Genomic DNA, 24,068 nt, shown 5'->3' on the forward strand with positions numbered 1-24,068 from the left:
AGCCCTGCCTGCCCATTGAGGAAAGAGCACCGTGACTTCTCCTGACCTTGGACAGACCTGGCTGCATACAGAAGGCCTAGGCATCGTGCCCTGAGCCACTGGGTGTGGCCTCGAAGGCAACAGAAGCAGAATTCTTCACCTTCCTAAGCCCCCTCATGCCCTCCCTGCGTCCCTCTGGGTCATGTCCAAAGCGTAAGCTAAGATAATAATTCCTGTAACTGTGGTGTTGTTAATAGCAAATGTATTTTAATGCCTTGTGTGTGCCAAGTTCTCTGTGGGGTGCTGGACAGACACAAATAAATAAGACAGACACAGCCTCTGCCCTTATGGATGATGCCTGGACCCATCCCTGAGTACTCAATACGTACTTATGCAGAGAAGAAGAATGCATGAAATAAGCAGTCTGATTATTCCCAGCAGCACAGACACCTGATGGGTGTGCAGTAAATATGTGAAGGCCACTAGGGCAGGGGTGATGTGTGACCTGGCCACCACACATCCCCACCCTGAAGAGGGCTTCCAGACCCTGTGACTGCCTTATGACTTGGTATTCCAGCATGATAGGGTCTCAGCAATACAGCAATCTCCCAGGACCAAGGCCATTACAGGGGAAAAGGAAATCTGAGGGCTTCCTTAAAGAACTTTCGGGAGAGTTGGAGAAGCCATAGAATCTGCAGCTTGTCTGACCTGCTGCCTAGAACTCAGGGTACCTTATGAGTGGGTTTATAGCATGGCCCCTAAGAAGGGCCACCCCCAAACTCCAGGTACAGAACCTGACCTGGCATCTCCCCTGTGGGAAGGCACAGTCAGAAGTAAGCCTCTGATGTTCTCTTAAGTCAGGGATGTCAACATGAGCTCATGTGAGGGAATGACTGGCCTGGACCCGGATCCTGCATCATTCCAATCTGTCCAGATGCTGCCCAGTGAAATGGGGAAGTTTATGGACCAGATTCTAAAAAATTCATCCAGAGTCCCCACCCCACCTCCACCTCCAACCTTGTGATAGAAGCCTTTGGAGATGGATTACACTACCCAGAGACTCAGGGGCCAGGAAGGTCATATTCAGGAGGACCACTTCACATTCCCCTGGACAGAAGTAAACGGGTAATGAGGGAATTTCAGGATGGAGGCAAGGAGTGTAGGCAGTCTTTGGGATGTGAAATCGGGGGAAACAAGCAATGTATGAAGAGGAGTTTCAGGAATTCACTTTGGGATACATTGGGTGGAAGCTTCCACAGACCCTTGAGGATCCCTTCCCCCCAGAAAAGGTCTGCACTGTTTACATTCACTAGGACTCTTGGAGCCCAGCTGACAGGCCTCTGACCACAAGCCATGCTGTACACCAAACCCTCAGGACAGCCAGTGATAAGTGATGGCTGCCCCTTACTCTCTACCCCATTTAGTAGGGTCTAAGTCCTGGGGAGCTTCTGGCCTACAGACCTCAGAGAGACAATGCAGTGACCAGCCCTCCTGCTGGCCCTTCCACCTTTCTTCACTTGGGATCCAAGTCTGCATGGGGCTGAGCAGAAACCTCCTCCACCACAAAGTGATGGAGAACAGCCCAATGGCTGGTGCTCTAATGGATTCAGACACCGCACCCCCCCCCCCACACACACACCCCAAATACACGACCATATAAACACCACTACCACACACCACTTGTTTCTCTCCCAGCTGAACAGATAGCAGCATCTTGCCTCCCACAGAGGCACCCACATTCTACTCTGAAGGGCCCCTCGCTTCCTTGGACTGCCCTAGGTTTGCGCTTCTCAAGCAGTTCTCCTCTTTGCGGGTTGTCAGAGACCCAGTGGACACATTTCATCCCACCACCTGTGAGGAGCCCAAGAGCAGGGTCCTTATCACAGCTTGACTAAAAGGACACATAAGGTTAAGGATTTGGGCTAAATGAGAGACCTCCACAGAGTCTGGAGAAGTAAACGGTGTCTCCCTAATGTAGCCAGAGAGAAGTGCCGAGAGAACCAGAGGGAGGTCGGTGGTGCGATGGCATCTGCATTGGCTGTTCAAGTACATCCCCGGAGGATAATGGTTGGGAATGGAGAGAAGACCTTGGAGAGAGAAGGGCCCAAAGTGAAGCGCTGCATATATTTCTTTTTTTTTTTTTTTTTTTTTTTTTTTTTGAGACGGAGTCTCGCTCTGTCGCCTAGGCTGGAGTGCAGTGGTGCAATCTCGGCTCACTGCAAGCTCCGCCTCCCGGGTTCACGCCATTCTCCTGCCTCAGCCTCCCGAGTAGCTGGGACTACAGGCGCCCGCCACTGCGCCCGGCTAATTTTTTTTTTTGTATTTTTAGTAGAGATGGGGTTTCACCGTGGTCTCGATCTCCTGACCTCGTGATCCGCCCACCTCGGCCTCCCAAAGTGCTGGGATTACAGGCGTGAGCCACCGCGCCCGGCCACGCTGCATATATTTCTTCCCTTCACACTGCACAGCCACGACCCCAGCCGCTCCAGCTGCTACTTTCTCAGGAGACCTGGGGAAACAAAGCTCCTGGCAAAGGACGAGGGGAGGGGGCTGTGCAGGCAGAGAGGTGGCCTGCGAGGAGCCTGCAAGCAGCAAGAGAAGGCCTGAATGTTCTGGGGAAGCAGGGACACCTTGCTTCCAGATACAAGTCAGGGACCACCTCTTCCAGGAAGCCTTACTGGCCTCCACAAACTAGTCTGAGGACCTTTCTGTGTCCACTCCCATGCTCGGCGCTGCCTGCTGTCGTCTTGGGTCTGCGTCCCCGGCCCAGTGCTGCGCAAGCCCCTGGTTCGTAGGGTTCTTGGTTCAGAGGGCTCCTCACACAGCAGGATGGGCCGCAGGTGTGCCAGTCGGGCCCATGAGGAGGTATCTGAGCTGGGGCAGCCCCATCCCCCAAGTGGGCCCTCCATCCCTCCTCGGGCTGGAGCACCGCCCCTAAAAGCGACTTCAAAGGGCCGGTGTCGACAGCCGGGTTTGGGTCCGCGGCCTGCAGATCCAAGGCCCGAGCAGGATCCAGGCCGTCGGGGCCGTCCGAACGCGGGGATCTCTGAGAGCTGGGTGGGGGTGCCGGGTTGCCAGCAGCCGGGGCTGAGGGCGGGTCCTCAGAGCCCCCCGAAGTGGGAGGGTCGGGCCGGCCGCGGGGCCAATCCAGGCGCACAGGGAGCGGGGGCGGGGGCTGGGCCGAGTGGGGACAGGGGCGGGCGGGCCGGGGGCGGGGCGCGGCGTCCAGGCGGCGGCGGCGGCTGCGGCGGCGGCGGCTCCTCAGAGTCCGGCTCAGGCTCCGGCTGCGGCTCCAGCCCGCGATGCCCCATTCCGTGACCCTGCGCGGGCCTTCGCCCTGGGGCTTCCGCCTGGTGGGCGGCCGGGACTTCAGCGCGCCGCTCACCATCTCGCGGGTGAGTCTGGCGGCTGCGTGGCGGCAGGGCGGTCCCGGGTCTGAGACCCGGTTCTCGCGGTCCGCCCGGGACCCAGATCCCCTATGTATCCGAGGCTTGAAGGCGGAGGGTTGGTCTGGGCGCCCCCCATGCTGTAGAGGCGGCTTCCAGGCAGAGCAGGCAGCCCCAGCCGCCCTCCTCCCACGCTGGGCCTGTCTGCCCGATCCCGCGAAGAATCTCCCAAGAGTTCACGCACCCGCCTCCCCGCTGGCCTCATCTGGAGGAGCCACTGTGGACCCGGGAAGGACCCGCGGAGATGGGCCAGGGGTCTAGACAGCTCTACAGAGGCCCAGAAACTCTTCAGACTCACCCCCTGCCTGAAGATCTGGGGCAAAATGATTTAGAGCCCCCCTTCCCCTATCAGGGGTCCCTGCCGGCAAAGCTTGGTGACCCAGGGAGGTCTGGGGTCCTCGCTGAATCTGAGAAGACAAAGGTCCATCCACTTCCCACTTTGGGCGTGAGTCAGTCTCTCATTCATGACCTCAGTCACCCTAAGGGGAAGTGACCAGGAGGAATTTTGGCTTCCAGGGGAAAGGGAGACTTAACTGTGAGGTTGTGAGACCCCTCCCCACAAGACGACACAAAGCCAGGGGCCAGGACAGCCTCAGGCCCGTTCCTCAAGTTTCCCAGGGCCCTGCCTTGCCCACAGAGAAGGAAAAGGAGCCGGCACAGCCCTGGAGCGTGGCTAGTCTGAGGATAGAGGAGTGGAGGAGGTGACTCAGGCCCTGTTCGAGGGGGTGCCTGTCTAGGGGAGACAGGATCCTGGCCCAGCCTCGACGTCCTCGTGTCTGGAGGGCCAAAAGAGAGGACTCAGACCCTGCCCTTGGGGGTCCCCAGCCTAAGGGACAGAAGAGGAGAGAACCCAGGCCCTGCCCTTGGCGGCTCTCAGTCTGGAAGGAGCAGAGAAGATGACCTGAAACCATCTGACGGCCATCCCTTGCTCCCACACAGGCTGATCTTGTCTTTGGGGGCCTGTGTCAGAGGCACAGAGAAGCACCTTCCCCCACCCTACTACTGCCACCTCTTGCCATGGGGGCTGGGCCAAGCCGGCTGGGCTTTAAGAGACTTCTCTCCAGTTCTTGGGAGGGGGTGGGCACCAGGTGGAGCGTGGAATCATGGAATCCCGTTTCTGGGGGCCAGGGTGACAGGCAGGCCCAGCTGTCCTAGGAGGCTTCCCACATCTGCCCTGACTGCCAGGTCCCTGGGGCCGAGTGAGGTGGGCCTTCAACACATCCCGGAGCCTTTCATCTCCTCTTTCCTATAGGATTCCTGCTGTGTGTGTGTGTGTGTGTGTGTGTGTGTGTGTGTACGCAAGCCTGTGTCTGCTTGTGTGTGTCATGCTGTGTGTCCGCTGAGGGGGCTGGTGGGGACACTAAGCGGGCTGGCCAGGCACCCTGGGCGTGAGGCCGCTGACAGGCTCAGTGGCGGCGGCTGACGGCTGCAGGCGGCAGGGAGCTGAGACATCTGTTGCCCACGCGGCTGCCTGCCCTCCGAGGAAAGGCCTCCACACGTCACAGCTGCGGCTGCGGCAGCAGCAGCAGCAACAGCCTTGTTTGGAGCTGACTGGGGATGCAGGCCCCAGGCAGGCAGTCTGGGAGAAGGTTTGCCAGGAAGAGCCTCCTTTGTCCCCCAAAGTCACGTGGCAGCAGCTCAGGCCCAAGGAGCCAGGATGGCTGAGGTTGGGTTTGGGTGGGATCTGGGGAGATTTACAGCGCTGGGGAGGCACAGGCCACAGCTTGCCTAGCAGGTACCTCTGGGGCAGGTCTACAGGGACTGAAGATATGTGGGAGTGTCTTCACCAGTGGGGCTCAAGATCCAGCCCCTCCCTTGCTTCCAGGACCTCCCCTACACGGGACCTGGTAGGGAGGGACAGCCTCACACAGACCCGGAGGAGGCTATCGGCCCGGCAGGGCTGGGGGCTTGCAATCTCAGCCCATGAAGCCTCCAGGAGTCCCAAGAACATCATCCGGGGCTCCTTCCCCACAAGCTATAATGATGGCTGGCCTTGGCCAAGCATCCAGGGTGTGCCAGGCCCTACCCTAATGGGTGTTGGTAACAGCTCCCTCCAGTCCCTGGAGTGAGCACCACCTTATGCCCAGCCTCCTGTGGGGGCTTTACATGCCCTGTTTTTCTCAAGTGGTCCTTACAACAGCCTTTAGAAGTAAGGACTCCCTCTGGCCTTACATAGATGGAGACCCAGGCACAGAGAGGCTAATGTAATCAATCCAGAGAAGCAGAGTGGAGACAGGAGGAATCCAGGCAGTCTGCAGTTTGCTGTGACTGTAGGACAATGTGGCACCTGGTTCTGACTTGGACTCCCAGCCCACCACAACATCTAGGCTGGGTGGAGCAGGGGCTGGGAATGCAGCCACTACCGGTGAGGGGCTGATTCATGCCCTCACCGCCCACCTGACTTCACTGTTCCTGTCTCTGTTCCTTCTTTCTGTTTATCCTGTGCTTAGGAGCTAGACGGATCGGCCTGAATTCCACTCTGTCCTGTGACTTCCCTGCTTAGAGCCCTCCATGGTTCCCAGCTACCCAGGAGAAATGCCAGCTTCCCACCCAGGTTTACAAGACTCTGCAATATCTGGTCCCTGCCTCTTCTCTGACTTCATCTCTTCCACTCTCCCCTCACTCATGATGCTCCGGCCATACAACCTTCCTCCTTCTTTCTCTCCAGATATGCCATTATACATGCTGGTCCTTCTGCCTGGAACACTATCTCTCCCTCAGATACTCTCTTTTCCCTTACCCCTTTTGGAAGAAAAATACAGGTGTTAAGAGCATAGTTTTAAATTTGGAACCAGGTGGCCTGGATTGAAATCTTGATTCAGTCTTTTATCAATTAACTATCCTTCTGTACTTCTCTGGACCTCCGTTTCCTGATCTAGGAAATGGGCTTGCCTTCAGGATTAATGAGATAATGCATGTAAAGGTGACTGGGAGAGTCACAATTTCTTGGCCTCACGCCCTCTCTGACCAGAACTCCCCTAGCTCAATAGAGCTGGCAGCATCCCAGCCACCACTGCTTTCAAGAAACTTCCTCCGCCCACAGAAGCCTGAATGCACCCCTTGTGCTGGTTGAGTCATCCTGCCGCAGTTAGCCGCCCCCTGAAGAAAGACTCCTCTCCAGTGTGGGGACTGGGGCATGGCATCCCTCCCCCAAGCTTCTTTCTCTTCATCTGTAAAATAGGGATGAGAACAGCCTCTGCCTCACCAGGTGGTTGAGGGGTTGCTGTGAGCTAGTTATGGGTAAAGCATAGAGCCCAGGCCCTGGCACAAGGCAGGTATCCATGAAGGGGAGGAGGCAGAGGATGGCCTTGAGGGGAGGGTGGGATGGTGCCAAGTGGGTGTCTCCCCCAGGACGACAGGCTTGCACAGGTGCCTAGGCCCTACAAGTGAACATTAATGATGGTATGGTTGGCTGAGGGTGTCATGCTTCAGAAGAACGTTTCCTTGAGGCAGCCTACTTCAGGGCAGGTCAGCTTGGGCAGTGCCAACACCAGGCCTCCAGCCAAGGAGCTGCCAGCACCTCAGCTTTGTCCACTCACTACTGAGACCTGGCTGAACTGAGCCTAGCTGGGCTTCCAGGAGTTCCCACCAGTAGGAGCTCCCACCCAAAAGAATGGGGTCACTGGCAGCTTTTGAACCAGCTGGGCACTGGCTGGAGAGGCTGGGTAAGAAATCTATTTCTAAAGGCTATGTTGGGGTCAAGGCAGGGTGAGGGGTGCTCCATGGCCTGGATTCCCCTGAGCTGCTTACTTAGATATCTCTGTGAGTCTAACTCCACCCCCCATTCTAGCCTTCTTCAGTTGACCAGCATTGTAAGAGCTTCCGGGTGTGAACACTGCTTGACCCCGAGGGGTCAATAGTGGCACTGAGGTAGCCTGAGTTCCTGTCCTGCAGGGGAAGTAGAGGTAGAATTCTGACCCCCAAATGCAGGCTGTCAGCTGGAACTGGATGGCCCTGGACTTGCTCAGGGAGGTGATGTTCAGACCTTCCCATTTTAATTATAATGAAGTATTAACATGAACAGTGTAGGGGGAAAAGGTGGTCATGGGAGCACACTGGGTAGTGAGATCCCAGAGAGGCTCCCAGAGGAAGTGGCCTCTATGCTGAGATCTGAAGGATGAGGATGTGGGAGTCAAAGGAATGTTCCAGGTGGAGGGAGCAGCTTTTGCAGAAGTGTAGAGGTGAGTGATATATGGTGCCTGTGAGCACCCCATAGACATTCACATGGTCTGGACAGAGTGTGGGTGTGGAGGTGGGGATGAGAGTTGAAATCAAGCAAGTAGGAAGGCAAGGTCACTAAGGGTTTGAATATTAGCTCAAGGTGTGTAGTCTGTCTGGTTGGGGCCTGGTCTGTGTAGGGTATCTGTGATATATCCATGCTGTGTATGTATCTGTGAGCACCTATGTCTCCATGTGTCTCTGTGTCCCCTGCATGTCCTTGGGCACATACGCAGGCTGCAAGAACAACATCCATTTGTCCCAGCCCAGAGGAAGCCCTTCTCGTATATCCTCATGCCCTGCCAGGCCTCCAGGTGCTGGAGTTGGAGGTGTTTCCAGCAAGGCTGCAGCCAGACTACATGGGGACCTCAACCAGCCACTCGGCTTGCCCATCCACAGGCCATGCTGGTAGCAGGCCACACTGGCTAGGTTCTGAGGTTGGAGGAGGCCTAGGGCACAGCTTGCAGCAAGGCCACATCATGACTGTGCCCAGCCATCTGGCTTGTCTGCTCGCAGGTCCATGCTGGCAGCAAGGCTGCATTGGCTGCCCTGTGCCCAGGAGACCTGATCCAGGCCATCAATGGTGAGAGCACAGAGCTCATGACACACCTGGAGGCACAGAACCGCATCAAGGGCTGCCATGATCACCTCACACTGTCTGTGAGCAGGTATGCACAGGTGGGCTGGGCTGGGAGGATGGAAGGACGAGGTGGGCAGTTATGGGCAGCTGGCATTTTGGGTGAGCCCAGCTTCACACAGCCTCTCTGCCTCAGCTCCTGGGTGCCCCATCCAGGAACAGTCCCAAGGAGTAGCACTTTCATGGGGGCCTGGCAGATACTGTTTAGAGTTATAGCTTAAGAAGGGAAGAAATCCCCTTTTAACTTAGACTAGAAGTGTGTTGGGGCACTTATGGCAAGTGTTGCAGGCAACTGAAATAAGACCTTGAATAGCCTCTGGGGCATTTGTTTCAGTCCTTTCCCCTCCCCTGAGTGACCAGCTTGATGACCATTTCAAAGTAGTTTCTTGTGCAACACCTCATTTAACCCTCATTTACCAACTTAAAAAAGGGCTACTATAGTCCCCACTTCACAGTGAGACAAGTGAGGCTCAGAAAGGTTAGATGGTGCTTAAAGTCACACAGAGAGGGAGTGGGGTAGCAAAATTTGATTTTGGGCCTCTCTCCTAAGACTACAGACCCTTTACTTGGCTGCTGACTACTCCTACCAGCCCCTCAGCTGCCCTGCCACAGCTGTTGCCACTGTGGCCCACACCTCTGCCCTGGTTAAATCTGGATTTGGGAAAAGTTCCCACTAAGGACTGTGTAATGCTTTGCAGCCAATCAAGAAGGGGAGGACAGGGGGTTACCAAGCCCATCTGTGCCCCATAAATGATCCTGGGATAGAAGGTCCACTGGGGGTGGGGGTGGGGGGACCCAGCCTTGCTCAGGTCCTGGGTCTTTACTCAGCTCTGAGAAGCAGTTGGCCTAAGCCTGGCTGAGTGGGATCTCCCCACTCCCTTGCCCACCTCGATCCACAGAAGTCGGGCATAACTTATCAGCTCTGCCATGTTCACTGCTGAGGGGACTTCCATGACCCCCTGTGGAAGTACGTGGGCAGAGCCTCCCCAAACCACAACACAGCTAACCATGCCTCTGAGCTGGCAGGGTGGGAGGTAAGCCATTGGCTTGGAGCCATTAAACATAGTGGAAAGGTCTGTGAGGTCAGCCCTGCTTGTGCTTGGCCCTGGCACACGGTGAGGATGCTCCATCTTTGGAGTTCAGCAAAGCTGGTCCTCATCCAGCCTCTGGAGCCTTAGGTGCCCAGACGACCTCTATGAGCCCGGGTTTCCTTTCCCATTAATGGATCACATTCATCACCCTCCTCCAGACTGAGATACAGGCTGGATGGGGGAAATGTCAGCATTGCTCTGCCCATGAGTGACCTCTGAAGCCTCCGCACTTGGCTGGGATCCTGGCCCCTGACTCACCTCCAGCCTTGACTCTGTGTGGCTGAACAAGGGCAGCCCTAGTGGTAGTGGAGTAGTGGGGAGGAGTGCCTCAGAGGGGGCCTGAGTCAGGAGCTTCTCAGAGTGTATGATGTCAGCAGAGGGTGGTGGGGTGGAGGTCCCCCTCCTTCTTTCCTTCCTTCCTTCATTCCTTCCTTCCCCGGTCCTTTGTTCCAAACCAGGCATGGATGGAGCCAGAGGTCCACTGACCTGTTCCACTCTGAGCATTTCAGCCCCAAAATGTCACTGGCCATGGAGCAGATGAGAGCACATTCTCTACTATTACAGAGCTGGGTTGAGAATTATGCTCATAATTTTACCCATAAAAGAGAGAGAGGGAGACAACTATGCTGTGCTCCAGAAAGTGATTTAATCTCTTGAGCCCATAACTTCCTCAACCAAAAATATGGACCATCTTGCGCTCTGGACATTGAGTGATGATGTACCAGGCCTGCTCAGTCAGAGTGAAAACCTGAGTCCTGCCCTGCAGCCCCCATCTCCAGCCCTCACACATGCAGACTCTGGGGGATCAAGACATAAGGGCCACCTTGACCTTCTGAGCCAACATTTATTCTCCTGGACACTTGCCCACCTGCAAGCTTTCTGACTCTGCTCCCTATCTTGCCTGCTATGCCAGGACCTATGCCTGGCGCCCAATGACAGTCCTCCCCGCCCCCACAACACACACCCACACAGCAAGGGCTCTGCAGTAAATCAGCCTGTTGAGCTGGCTGGAGTGAGCTACCCTGTGCTCTCACTCCCGGGGTTCTACCCCAGACCAGCTTCCCTATCTGCCCTCTTGTGTACAGAGAGCTCTAATCCCCCCACCAACTCCCCCACAGAATGAAAAGTGTATCAAAGGCCCAGCTTCCCCACTGGGCTTCTTTTGCTTTGAGCCCAAAGCCAGGCATCCAACAATCCAAGCAAAATCACACTTCCTGGGCATGTTCTATAGGTCCAGGACCTTTCTGACATCAACTCCAACACTGAGACCACTGATAGACTCCCTGTTGTCCATCACATGTGGCCCAAGGTACCTTTGCACAGCCTACCCTTTGCCTGTCATTTTGTTTAAAGAGCCCAGCCTGGGATGGGGTTGACACATGATTAAGCCCTTCATTCTGATCTGATGCACTGGGCCACATTAATGGCTCTGGGTACTTTGTGCCCTTTGACCTTAGACGTCAGGCTTGTACTTCTCTTCTGGGCAGAACTTCAGGGAAGTTGAAGGCCAAATAGCCACACAAGATGTCCCAGCTTTATCCCAGAGGAGTTCTGAGTAGATAGAGGCCACAGTTAGAGCTGTGAGTTAGGGTACCCACTTGGGAGCCTGGTTGAGGGGGCTAGAGACAGGGACTATGGGGCTGGTGTTCCCCTGGGGCAGCAGAGCTCTAATACCAAAGGCCTGGAGTAGAGAGGTAGCCTCCAAGGGACTAAGGAATGGGCAGAGGCGAGGAAGTGCAGAGTGAGTATGGACCATAGGCATAGATAGATTATTAAAACCCTCAACTGAAGGGGGCAGAAGAGGCAAGGGCAAGCTGCTAGGTCAGTAGTGAGACCTTGAGAAGTCTCAGGAGGCTTCGTGGGGTGAGTTGGAGGACATTATTCTCCTTTGGTCTAACCAGCCTCACCTCATACCCCCCTGCCAGTCCAGGGTCCATGCCCCTTCCTGGCCTGCCTTCTCACACGGCTACTGAGTGACAGGGCTGGGCCTTAGGCACGTAGCCTCTCGGCCTGCCTGCCCTGCTTATGGCAGGTTTATGATGTTTTTCTCCCTCCTGAGTGGTGTTTGGCTTTTGGTTTCTATGGCGAAGCAGGAATTTCCTAATGGCCTGTTTCCCATCTGGGCTGGGCAGACTCAGTGATGACTCTGCCGGCAGCAGCAGCAGGAGGAAAGACACACCCCTCAGAGCCTCCATTCCACCTACCCCAGAGCCGACGGATGCCTGACCCCACACCCCACCAGAGGCTGTAGATGCCCAGAGGATGCGTGGATAGGCTCCTAGCTGGTCAATGTGTGAGGCCTGGCTTGCAGTGCTATAAGCTGGGCCTCTTTGAGCTGAGCTTCTGTAGGCCACGAAGAGGGTGGAAGATTAGGGAAGACACAGGGCTTCTCCTGCAGCCTCTCCAGGAACCAGACCAGAGAGGGATTGGGCAGCCGATGGGGACAGAAGCATATAGCCCTACCCCAGGAGGATGGCAGCTAGAGTTGTGGCTCATTGCCACAACAGTCACCATTGTGGTACAGGGGAAAGCACTAGAGTGGTGTTCTTCTACCTGCAGGGCACAGCCCAGAGCCCAGCCCCTCTTGATTCTGGCTCCCAGGCATGGTGGGCATGGTAGGAGACATATCTGACCATCACAATTTCTGCCACAGGCCTGAGGGCAGGAGCTGGCCCAGTGCCCCTGATGACAGCAAGGCTCAGGCACACAGGATCCACATCGACCCTGAGATCCAGGTATGTAAAGACACTGCCTGGCCTGGCCTGGCTCAGAGTGAGCCCAGGGCAGAGGGGCCAGCATGCAGGTTCACCTGCACTGAGTGTCCTCACTGGGGCTCTCAGATACCCAAGACAGAGACTGAAGCAGAAGTTTTCTCTGGACCACATCCATACCCCATCCCATGTTCCTCAGATGATGAGCACCTGGTGTGGGCTCTGTCTCTACTCCGGGCAATCCTGGATTCTGGACCAAGGTGCCTATGATGTCCAGGATCTGGGCTAGGCCTTGGTTTGCGGCTATCACACAGCCAGCTGGAGTTCACTCTGGTGCTCAGTGATGCCAGACCAGGAAGAAGTCACTGTGCTTGCAGCGGGGGAGATTGGTGGCAGTCTCAGGCTGTGGAGTGACCTCAGGCTATGGGACACTCCTCTGAGTGCCCTATCCAAGCCTGAAGTTCTCTCCTGGCCATCCTGTGGTGCTTCTAGCAGAACTTAGGGTGCAGGCCTGTCTGCCCAGTAACCTTTCTGTGTGTGATAGAAGTCATATCTCTGGTCCTGTCCTCAAGAAGAGTGAGGGGGTCAGGCTGTTCTAGGGCCTTGTTTTGCCATGGCATAAGGAGTAGCCAAGTGGGGATGACTGAGGTATCCAGAGCCATCTCTGGGCCACAGAGTTTGGGCAAGGAGACCGGGATGGTCTGTGATGGAGCCAGAACCATGGGACCCAGCATGTGGGACCATTGCCTCCTGGGCCTGCCTTTGTCCACCCTCTCAACATGAAAGAAAAGGGGCCAAGGCAGGGAGAGGTGTCACTGAACCAGAGGGAAGGATGTGCCCCAGCTTCTCCCTCACTATCTACCCCAATCCCATCTTGCTCTATTCCCTACCCTGCCTGGCTGGCATCCCTGGAGCCAGATGCTTACCACCTTCCAGGCAGTGCCCATTCTGGCAGGGGAAAGGCACTTAGAAGTTCTGGGCTAGGGGAAGCCAGGGGCCAAAGGAGCCCAGAGTAGTCACATGACTCAGACAAGGAGTCAAGGAGGGCTTCTTGGAGGAAGGGGTATTGAAGCCAAGACCTGAAGGGCTAGGAATGGTAAGGCAGGCAAAGGGGTATAGGGAGAGGAAGTGTGGCCCAGAGGTGAGGTCTTGCACCACAAGTTCAGAGAAAAGAAAGGTCCAGGGGAAGGGAGGACAAGATGGAAGGAGTGAGAGGACAGAGGTGAGAGATGAGGTGGTGGAGCAGGGCCACAGAAAGGCTCTTGGGCTTCTCTATCCTGGACCTCAGCTGTTCTTACAGGGATTCATGGCCACATCTGTGTCTCAGAAACTTGCTCTGATGGCCCCATGGACCCCAGACCTTAGGGGTAGGGGTACATGTTGCCATAGACAAATGAGCCAGGTTTGCCACAGGCCAGGCAGAGGGGAGCAGCAGGGTGTGGGCCCCAAGCTCATGCATGAGGCCCAGCCTCCCTCAGAGGTAGCAGTGCCAGGATGACATGGTGGGGAGGGGGTTCAGTCTTCCAGGAGAGGCTCAGGGCCGGTGGGCCTGGGAGGCTGGCGACTGTAGAGCAGCTCCCCCTGCCCCCACACTTGTTCTCATTGACTCCCTTGAAGACCAGGCTGCCAGTGGCTCAGACTGGAGAAGGAGGGAGTTTCCACAAGCACCAGGGCAGCCCCTCAGCTGCTGCCCCACTTTTGTACTTAAAAGGTCATGGGCTCCATGGGTGGTGACAAAAACACCCCCACCCCACCCCTGCAGGGCTGAGTCCTTGCTAACACAGACACAGGGCCCATTGTCCCCATGCTGCTCCCACCCTCTGCCTGAGTGGGGGTGTTGGGGAGGGGGTGGAGCTAGCTGGAGCCATCGAGGAGGAGGAAACCACAGTTGGCCCTAGGACCAGCACAAGGTGCCCTGGCACACATCCCCAAGTGGGATGGGACAGGGCCAGCTGGAACTTCAGGCCCACCTTCCCTGTGGGGCGATAGGAGAACCTCCTTCTCTCAGACCTCTTGTGGGAACACAGGAGGCACTTGGCCTAGCCCAGGGTGGAGGAAGGATAGTAATAAGGCAGGGTTTTCTGGAAGGAGTGGCAATTATGCTCAGAACCAGGTGATGGGGAGAAGCAAGTCAGGTGGAGCAGGCAGTCCTTGCACACTCAGCCTGTCCTCCCCAGACCAGCAGAGAACTAGAACTGAGCCTCTAGGAGATGGCACCTGCTCATCTGGACTCAGCGCCTGCCTCCATCCAAGTTGAGTGTCCCAAAGCAGGTAGTTACCCCCATCCTGCTGAAAAATCCACTGAGGCTTCAACAACCAAGTGGGCAGCAGGCTGGTTCTCAGAGCAGAGGAGCATATGGTACAAGGTGTACCACCCACAGAGGGGGAAAATACAGGACTGGGGGCCCAGGAATTCCCCTGACAGCCATTCATCCAACGAGTATGTGCTTTGTGCCAGGCACCATGCAATTGTCTTATTTCATCTCCACAAGGAACCTGATGTGGAAAGCATCACATTCCCCAGCTCATAGATAAAGAAACAGGTTCAGAGAGGTGAAGAGACTTGCCCAGTTAGGGGATAACCCTGGGACTCAAACTAAAACTGAGGTAGCGATGTGTGTCCTAGCCACAGAGTTCAGGCCTAGAGAGGCAGCTGCATGGGTGACCGTGGGAGGGGCAGTGGCAGTGGCTCTGATGGCCCTGCAGTGGACCCCTGCACCCTGCTGGGTAGGGGTGAGTGAGGGCCTCCTTCCTCCCAGTCCCAGTCCCTCCAACTCCTCCCTCCCACCGAAGCCTCTGCCCGGAGGCTGAGCCCCACCCCCACTGGCCACAGCCCATCTGGTCCCCATTAGAGGCCAGCCCTGCCTGCATGCCTGCCCGACAGACACACGTGTGTGAGCGCTCAGGTTTCTCAGGGGCTTTTGTTGGGCCTGATGTGGATAGGGGTTTTCCTGTTGCTGCTGCATTGATGGGGGCCACCTGGGCAGCAAGACCCTCCTGTTTGTCTGTTGGGGTGGGGGAAATGGAGGGGGGCCCACCCAACTGCTGGTTTGCCTGTTCCCCAGGTTCCCACCCTGCAAAAAGCAGGGGACACTCAGGGCAGAACCCCACAGGCTCAACTATGCCTCAGAGCTGCCTAAGTCCAAACCAGGGCTCTTCCCACTACGATAGGCATCCTTTCCTGTCCACACTGGGCTCTCTGTCCACACTGTAGAGCAGAGGAGGTTTACACATCACTCCCAGGCTGAGGCTAAGACCTACCCCATGGCCTGGCCTCAGGCATCATCCTAAAATCAGGCTGCTCTGGCTACTAGCCCAGTCTCAGCTATGGAGGCCACTATGGCCATTCCCAGGGTGACCAGTGCTGGCTCCAAGTCACTGTAACCATGCGCATGTAGTTAGTTGTATGTAGGGAGATTGGTAGGTGCATATGTGTTGTCCTTATGTGTGTGTGTGTGTGTCTTTAAAGCATAATTGCGAGAGTGTACATGCCCCTGTTTACATTGCTGTGGGGTGCTTGTGTGCACTTGCAAGCTGGGAACAGCACAGCTCTGGACTCTGCAGGGACAAAGATCCCCAGTCCCCACTCAGACCCACACACACAGAGATACTGCCCTCTCCTCATGGCTGAGGGGGCAGGTTCAGGACACTCCCACCCAAAATGTTTCAGCCATGGGCACCAGGCTGGCTGTGGGGTAGTGGGGCAGAGAGCCTCGAGCCCTAGCCTGGTCTCTGCCCCTCATCTGCTGTGCCTGCAGAAGGCTACTCATTGTGGCCTGGAAAGCAGGAAATGGGGGACAGGTGTAGGCCCAGAAGGGGCTGACCTCACAATGGCACTCTTGAGCCTCAGCCTGCCCAAAGGGCCTTGGACACATGACAGTCAAGGACCCTTTCTGGCTGTAGGACAGGAGTTACCTTTTTTGAGTTATCAGCCATGGGCCTACCCAGTACCCGCCACAGTTCAGGAAGGTGAGAAGGCTTGGCACCAGGGCCACCTCTGCCAGGAGGCCACATACTCTGCTGTAGCCACACTGACCTTAGGCTTCTTGGGATAGGCCTGCCCCAGTACTGTCCCTTCATGAGTGGTGGTGGGCAGAACCACTGCAGGGCTCACAAGCCCAGGCTGAGTCTCAGCTGCCCAGGTTTTTGTGTCTGCCTTTCCAAGGACGTTTCTCATTTCTGCAGGGGCATAACCAGTCCCCAGGCCCAGCCCTTCCCCAGAAATCCCTTCCCTGGCTGAGCACCACAGGCCAGAGATGCCGAAGCAGAAGAAGCCAACTGACATCCACCACCTGGCACAGCACAGCAGGGTGGGGGTGGGGTGAACAAGGAATGGCTGGAGGCCAGAGGGTCTCCCAGTGCCTTAGGCCTCTCTTTTATAGGACGGCAGCCCAACAACCAGCAGGCGGCCCTCAGGCACCGGGACTGGGCCAGAAGATGGCAAACCAAGCCTGGTATCTCCATATGGACAACCCCCTCGCTTTGCAGTCCCTCACAATGGCAGCAGCGAGGCCACCCTGCCAGCCCAGATGAGCACCCTGCATGTGTCTCCACCCCCCAGGTAGCACAGAGATGCCTTCGGTGCCATGCCCAGAAGCCATCTTAACCCTTGATCCCTCAAATCTCACCCAGTCCCATTCTGACCCCTGACACTTGATCCTTGGGTCTTAGCTGGTTGCATTCTGACTCATAAGCCTTACCAGACCCCGAGTCCACAGGGTGAAGGCTGGAACTGCATCCCTTCCTCCTCTATTTCTTTCTCCCTCCCAGCGCTGACCCAGCCAGAGGCCTCCCGCGGAGCCGGGACTGCAGAGTCGACCTGGGCTCCGAGGTGTACAGGATGCTGCGGGAGCCGGCCGAGCCCGTGGCCGCGGAGCCCAAGCAGTCAGGCTCCTTCCGCTACTTGCAGGGCATGCTAGAGGCCGGCGAGGGAGGTAAGACGCCTGCCACCTGTCCCCATCTGCCTTCCCACTCCCTGCAGTGCCCAGGTTGCCCCCTAGCGACCCCACGTCCCGCCTCGCAGTCACCTGCCCTCTTCGGTCTCTGCGGCCCGGTCCCACGCCCTTGCTACAACCTTGCTACGCCTTGGCTTCCTGATTCCCGCTCCACCCCCTGTCGCTGCCCCTCACCCCACGCCCGCCAAACCCGTTCCCCAGTCTCGGGTGCCGATGGCCCGTCTGGCGCCCAACCAAACACCCCGCAGAAATGGAGTTCTGACCTCCTCACCCCGTTCATACCACCTACGCTCTGGGTTTCAGGGGATTGGCCCGGGCCTGGCGGCCCCCGGAACCTCAAGCCCACGGCCAGCAAGCTGGGCGCTCCGCTGAGCGGCCTGCAGGGGCTGCCCGAGTGCACGCGCTGCGGCCACGGCATCGTGTGAGTACCCGCCCCCGCTGCCCCTCCCGGACCCCAGCCTTCCAGGGCCCTGGATGCGGGCGCAGTCGTGAACCCATCAGTCACTCGACGCTGTCCTGTCTCGTTTCCCCCATCAGGGGCACCATCGTCAAGGCACGGGACAAGCTCTACCATCCCGAGTGCTTCATGTGCAGCGACTGCGGCCTGAACCTCAAGCAGCGTGGTTACTTCTTTCTGGACGAGCGGCTCTACTGTGAGAGCCACGCCAAGGCGCGCGTGAAGCCGCCCGAGGGCTACGACGTGGTGGCGGTGTACCCCAATGCGAAGGTGGAACTCGTCTGAGCTGGGACCCTGCTCCCACCCCTGCTTCTTAAGGTCCCTGCTCGGCTAGTGTAAATATGTTTCACCCTGTCCCTCTAATAAAGCTCCTCTGCTCCACCTTGAACCTGTCACCTGGCCTGCCCCGCCCTGCGCAGGCCATGCATGGCTCCCGAGTACAGTAGCATCTGCTCAGGTGCCAGGCATGTCCTAGGCTCTGGGTGCAGTAGTGAGCAGGACGGGCACCATGCTGCCCTGAAGGGGGCCACAGCCTGGGTGGAAGGCAGACCTGAATCACAACGGGCCAGCTCTAGTAATACGAAGGTGAGGTCTGGGATGCTGTGTGCGGCGCGACGACAGGAGGTATGACCTGGGTGGGGTCAGGGAAGGTGTTAGCTGAGAACTAAGAGATGAGGGAGGCACAAACTCTGCACGGGGGAACTGTGTGTGCAAAGGTGAGCTGGGGGCGAGAAAGGCCTCTGTGGCCGTCATCGGCACTAGCGGGTTGGGGGTGGTGGCGGGGTGCTGGCAGCCTCAGGAGCGATCGCTCCCCTGGAGAGGGTGATTGAGTGTGGAGATCACCGGGGCCGCCGCGGGCCGTCTGCACTTCTGTTCCAGGTTTTTCTGGCATTTTCTGTTCCAGGTTTCTTCCACCCACGAGCACTTTATTCTCCTCCGAGACCCCCTTTTCTTCCTCTTCCTCTCTCCCCCACCAGGGGGCGCGCTTAGATTTCCAGACAGAGACCAGAAGGAAGGTTTAGAAAGAAAAGAACACTTGCCCAGGGCAGCTTTGCCCTCCAGGAGGCTCCCTCCTGTCTCTAAGTCAGTTCCACCCCTCCTCGAAGTCCGGGCTTCCACCCCTCTCCTCAGAGTCCCGGCTGCCACCCCTCTCCTCAGAGTCCCGGCGTTTACCTCGTGGTGAGTTTGCCTTGGGCCTTTCATGCCCCGGCTGCACACATCGTCTGTGAATTGTGGCTGTTCACTCCCGAGGATGTGTCCTAGACTCCGGGTCGCGTGGATCTACCCTCTAGTTTACTTGCTCGGGTCAAGAAACTGACTCGTTTTATTTAGTGCCTATTTAGCGAGCCCAGAGTAACGTACATTTGTGCTGTTTTCAATTTTGTGCTATCGCAAATCACAAAAAAACTGTTATCAATTCACATTCATCATCAGCACGAGACAGTACCCATTTCCTTGTGCTCCTGCCAGCTCAGGATATTATGTTTCTTTTTTCATTTTTGCCAGTCTGTTAAGTAAAATGTCATATGCGTTTGTTTTAATTTGCATTTCTCTGATTACCAGTGATGAACATTCAGTTTTTGAGCATTTATGGTGTGTTTGCTGGGTGCCTAGCACTAAGGGAACAGAGTGGTCCTCACTCTCGAAAGAGCAGTTCTTGTGTAAGTTACCCCAAACCCTTCATGATTTTTTTCCAAGGCTTATTTAACTTCTTCTTAATGATTGGTAGGAACTTTTCCTAATTTTGTACGAATCTTTGTTACTGGATTCTGGTCATCTGATCTATTTCCCTGTTAATGTATAATTACTACTGTATTGGAGTTTAATAGCCAATCTCTCCTCCTTGTTGGTCATTTACAAACCTGTCAAAGCTATTCCTCTACATTTCCAGTTGTCAGAAGTTAAGACTGCATGCTTCAGGCTCTGGAAAAGCAAACCTCTGAACTGTGACCAGGTTGCCCTGAATCTAGAGACTCACTTGGGAAGAACTGGCATTAGTCTTTTCCTCCAGAGAGGACTGTGATCTGCACTTACTGTGCATTTATTCAGATGTTGTGTCTGTCTTCGCTTAAGTTTTTATTTTCCTTTCTTCTCATAGATCTTCTGTTCATGGTTAAATTTGTGCTAGAGATTCCCTCTTAAGGCTCCTTTTGCCTCCTCCCTTCCCTGAAGGAGCACAGTTCAGGGCAATGGGCAGGTGCTGATAGAGCAGTGAGGCAAGGCAGCGTCCTGGTCCTGCTGGTGACCCCAGATCATGTCTGGCCCTTGTCTCCTTTTGCTTCCCAAGGGGTCAGACTGTGTGCGTTGAGGCCCTGAGGGCACCCCACCGTAGTGCTGCGCAGGTGTGCACGCACACACGCTCCCTGCAGCCACACCCAAATAGGGTGGGGTGGTGGAGGAGTCTGCCCTTGCCTCCCTACCCTGCCTCTGCTGACTTGGTCCCAGCCCCACCCAGTCATAGGTGGGAGAGGAGAGGATGACTGGCACCCAGGAAAGCAGGGAAGCATTATTAAGCACAGGAGTGGGTGGAAAAATACTGGGAGCCATGGGTCCTGGCCCCCACGTCTCGCTCCCACTCACCCACAGAAACTCGACTCTCCCACTGGCCACCACAGATCCACTAGCCGCTGGTACTCACCTTAATCCCATGACATGCAATAACCCCTTCCCCCAACAGGAACTACCACCCAAGAGGCTCCCTGCCACCATAGGCTACCCCGAGATCAACAGCTCCACCCCTGCAGGGTTGCAGCAACTACAGCAGCCCCTGCCTGGGCATCCTGGTTGGGGGTGGCTTGGAGGGCAGCTAAGGGGAGTGGCATTCAAAGCTGACAGCCTGATTTGTCCTTTCCCCAGCTTAAAGGCCCAGCCTCTACCCAGTCCCCCAGCCCACCTCGTCTGCCCAGGGGCCCTGAGTGTAGTAGACCATGAAAAGCTTGGGACAGGGTCCTCATAGGACAAGGTTTGTATAGCCCAGGGTCCCAGTACTGAGACAGGGGACATCAGAGTCTCCCTCCAGGAGGGGGAACCAGATCCAGGATCCCCAATTCACAGTGCTCCAGGCTCCAGCCTACCTGGCTAGAACCAACTTTCATTGTTGTCCCCAAACCTGCTACATCCCTCGAACCCCAGGGCCCAGTTCCTTACCTCAGGGGCTTTCAGACCAAAGACATGGATATCATCCTCTACACTCTCATGCCAGCCATAACATCCTACCCAGCACTGTGTCTAGGATTTTGCCTCCCAAGCATTTTTAGACCCATTTCAGGGCAGCTGAAGGAATCTCTCATTCCTTTGCTTCAACTCTTCCAGGGCCCTCAGGATGGAGTCCCTGGTCCTCCTCCTAACATTTAAAGTCTCCCTGACCTCAGGGCCCTCAGGATGGAGTTCCTGGTCCTCTGCCTAGCATTTTAAAGCCTCTCTGACCTCGGGGCCCTCAGGATGGAGTCCCTGGTCCTCCCACTAGCATTTAAAGCCTCTCTGACCTCGGGCTTCTGACTACTTTGTCTCACCTCCTCTGCTACAGCAGACAGTCCAGTCCAGCATCATCTGAGCTAGTCCACCTTTTCATAGCCCTCAGACCTCTGAAGCTCAAAATGCCTTTCTTCTTTTGTCATGGCTCAGCAAACTCCTACTCACTCTTCAAGGCCCAACTCTACTGCCCCCTCCCCTAGAGCAAAGCCTCAGCCCTCCCATCCCCAGGGAGAGTTAATAGTTTCCATCCACATGCCCTCCATCCCATCCCTTCCAGTTTTGCCTGGTGCCTCTGGCATAACCTGTTATCTCCTTGGTCAGACCCTGGCTCAGATTTACCTCTGTCCTGCCCAGACTCCACCCAGGCCAGGAACTGGGAGGTACAGGGGTCCTGGAGAAGCACCCACCCTCACTCAGGCACACAAGCACACACACCCACTCACACATACACTGGGCTTCCCTTCCTCCCACTACCTTTCACCTCACCTCCCACATCAGGTTTCTGCAAGCATCCTGCCTAAGTTCTCAGTGGGAGGTAAGTCTTGGAGCCGGGGTCTTCAATCCCCAGGCCATAGACCATGGCCTGCTAGAAATTGGGCTGCACAGCAGGAGGTGAGTGGCTTGCAAGCGAGTGAAGTTTCATCTGTATTTACAGCCGCTCACTATTGCTTGCATTACCGCCTGAGCTCCATCTCCTGTCAGATCAACAGTGGCATTAGATTCTCTAATTCTAGGATTCTAGGAGTAGGGATTCTAGGATTCTAGGATTCCAGGAGTATGAACCCTATTGTGAGCTGTGCAAGCAAGGGATCTAGGCTGTGCATTCCTTATGAGAATCTAACATCTGATGATCTGTCACTGTCTCCCATCACCCCCAGATGGGACCATCTAGTTGCAGGAAAACAAGCTCAGGGCTTCCTTCACCATACATTATGGTGAGTCGTGTAATTATTTCATTATATATTACAATGTAATAATAATAGGAATAAAGCGCACAGTAAGTGTAATGTGTTTGAATCATCCTGAAACCATCCCTGCCCTCCATCCATGGAAAAGTTGTCTTCCACAAAACCAGTCCCTGGTGCCAAAAAGGTTGAGGACTGCTGTCCTGGAGGGCACCTGCTCCCTCCTGCATCCTCAACCTCAACTCACTCAGTCAACTAAATATTTATTAAAAGGTCATGCACAGTGGCTCATGCCTGTAATCCCAGCACTTTGGGAGGCCAAGGTGGGGGGGATCACTTGAGGCCAGGAGTTCAAGACCAGTCTGGCCAACATGGCAAAACCCCGTCTCTGCTAAAAATACAAAAATTATCCCGGTGTGGTGGCAATCACCTGTAGTCCCAGCTGCTCAGGAGGCTGAGGCAGGAGACTTGCTTGAACCCAGGAGGTGGAGGTTGCAGTGAGCCAAGATCACGCCACTGCACTCCAGCGTGGGTGACAGAGCAAGACTCTGTCTCAAAAAACAAAAATACCTATTAAGAACCTTCTATATGCCAGGCATTGTGTCGCACACTAGGAAAACATTTTGAACAAACATGTAAAATAACTACAGGCTATAAGCAGTGCTATCAAGGAAATAAAGAAGGCATTACAGTAGAGCATAAGGGATTCTCTTCATATATGGAATCTGGAAAGGCCTCACAGATAAGGTAACATTTGGGCAGAGAACTGAGGTGGTAAGATATCATCTGTGCAGGTATCTGGGGGGATTACATTCTAGGCAGAGGGCACAGGAAATCCTAAGGCCCTAGGCAAGCAGTGACTGGAGTGGTATAAGTGAGGTGGCTGGAAGTAGTAGATGAGGTCATCAGAGAGATGTGAGGGAGAGAAGGCTGTGTTGGCCCTTGTGAGCCATTGTTCCATGGATAGCAGGACTATGCAAACCCAAAGGCTGAGGGAGCTGAGAAGCCAAAGAAAGAGGTTGACAAATCCATTTTCTCAGAGAGAAATATATAAGAGGGACTTACGAACAGAAGTGATGTCTCGAGTGGCTGCAGGACTGAATCCTCACACCAACCAGCCTTCCAGAAAGTATCCTTTATATAGCAAGCTCTTAGGGTAAAACATGTGCAGCTGGTCCCGTCTTCAGACTTTCTTGCCAAGACTCGTGACCACTGGAGAGGTTAAATAAGCATCTTTATGAAGAGTTTTCTATTCTACAGGCATTGTTTAAAGACCTTGCTGATGAATATCTTGGCATCTAGGGGTCAAACATTGGTCATTACGGTGGTTTTGGATCAAGTGGCCTGGAACAGTGGCCCACACCTGTAATCCCAGCACTTTGGGAGGCCAAGGCGGGAGGATCTTTCAAGGCCAGGAGTTTGAGACTAGCCTGGGCAACATAGCAAGACCCCCTCTCTACAAAAAATAAAAATGAAAAAAAAAATAGCCAGATGTGGTGGCATGCATCTATAGTCCAAACTACTCAGAAGGCTGAGGTGGGAGGACCCCTTGAGCCCAGGAGTTCGAGGCTGCAGTGAGCTATGATCTTGCCACTGCACTCGAGCCTAGGCAACAGAGTGAGACCCTGTTAAAAAAAAAAAAAAGCATCATTCTTGCCACGCAACAGGCTGTTCTCCTACAGCCATGGTAAGGACTTTGACTTTTACTCTGAGATGGGAAGCCAGAGGAGCAGCATGACCTGGAATTATGTTTTAACTAGGATCACATTGTCTGCTGTATGGAGAATAGGGCCTAAGGGGCAAAGGTAGACGCAGTAAAACCAGTTAGCAAGCATGACTGCGTTCATCCCTAACTAATTCCAAACTAGCCCACTCTCCCCAGTCCAGATGCCACTGTCTCATGCTGAACAGTGTGACGGCCTCTGCCTTGTCTCCCTGTCTCCTGCCTGGCCCCTCCCTCAATCCTTTCTCTACATAACAGCTAAAGGAGGTTTTTCAAGTGCAATTCCCTGTCAATCTTGTCTATTATAGTTTCCATGGCTCCTCACTGCTCTTAGGACAGAGTCTAAATTCCAAATCCCAGCTCACAGGGCCACATGAGGTACACAGCCCCTGCTGGCCTCTGTGGACAACTTGTGCCTCTGTAACTCTCATTGTGCTTATCTGTAAGTTCAGCCCCATCAAACTCTCCTCAA

General features: G+C 55.3%; 1 protein-coding gene across 2 annotated transcripts; it reads left to right on the top strand.

Moving 5' to 3' along the window:
- Positions 1–3,187: 3,187 nt before the first annotated feature.
- Positions 3,188–17,882, top strand: PDLIM4 (PDZ and LIM domain 4). Of its 2 annotated transcripts, XM_004042467.5 has the most exons (7): positions 3,188–3,374; positions 8,160–8,311; positions 12,025–12,106; positions 16,465–16,643; positions 16,853–17,016; positions 17,341–17,458; positions 17,575–17,882. In XM_004042467.5, exons 1-7 carry the CDS (start codon positions 3,282–3,284, stop codon positions 17,777–17,779), a joined length of 993 nt encoding a protein of 330 aa, XP_004042515.1. In that variant the 5' UTR covers positions 3,188–3,281; the 3' UTR covers positions 17,780–17,882. The 2 variants fall into 2 exon arrangements, with proteins under 2 accessions (XP_004042515.1, XP_004042516.1); XM_004042468.5 differs by lacking the exon at positions 17,341–17,458 and having other exon boundaries at positions 3,204–3,374; positions 17,575–17,645.
- Positions 17,883–24,068: the final 6,186 nt, after the last annotated feature.

This window comes from Gorilla gorilla, chromosome 4, assembly GCF_029281585.2.
Source record: "Gorilla gorilla gorilla isolate KB3781 chromosome 4, NHGRI_mGorGor1-v2.1_pri, whole genome shotgun sequence".
In the NCBI taxonomy this organism is placed as follows: domain Eukaryota; kingdom Metazoa; phylum Chordata; class Mammalia; order Primates; family Hominidae; genus Gorilla; species Gorilla gorilla.

What these genes read in the sequence shown, in the direction of transcription:
- PDLIM4 (XM_004042467.5), top strand. Translation starts at nt 3,282, where the DNA reads ATGCCCCATTCCGTGACCCTGCGCGGGCCTTCGCCCTGGGGCTTCCGC. An exon ending in CGCCGCTCACCATCTCGCGG is followed by an intron (nt 3,375 to 8,159) that starts GTGAGTCTGGCG and finishes GTCTGCTCGCAG; the next exon opens with GTCCATGCTGGCAGCAAGGC. An exon ending in GCTAGAGGCCGGCGAGGGAG is followed by an intron (nt 17,017 to 17,340) that starts GTAAGACGCCTG and finishes TCTGGGTTTCAG; the next exon opens with GGGATTGGCCCGGGCCTGGC.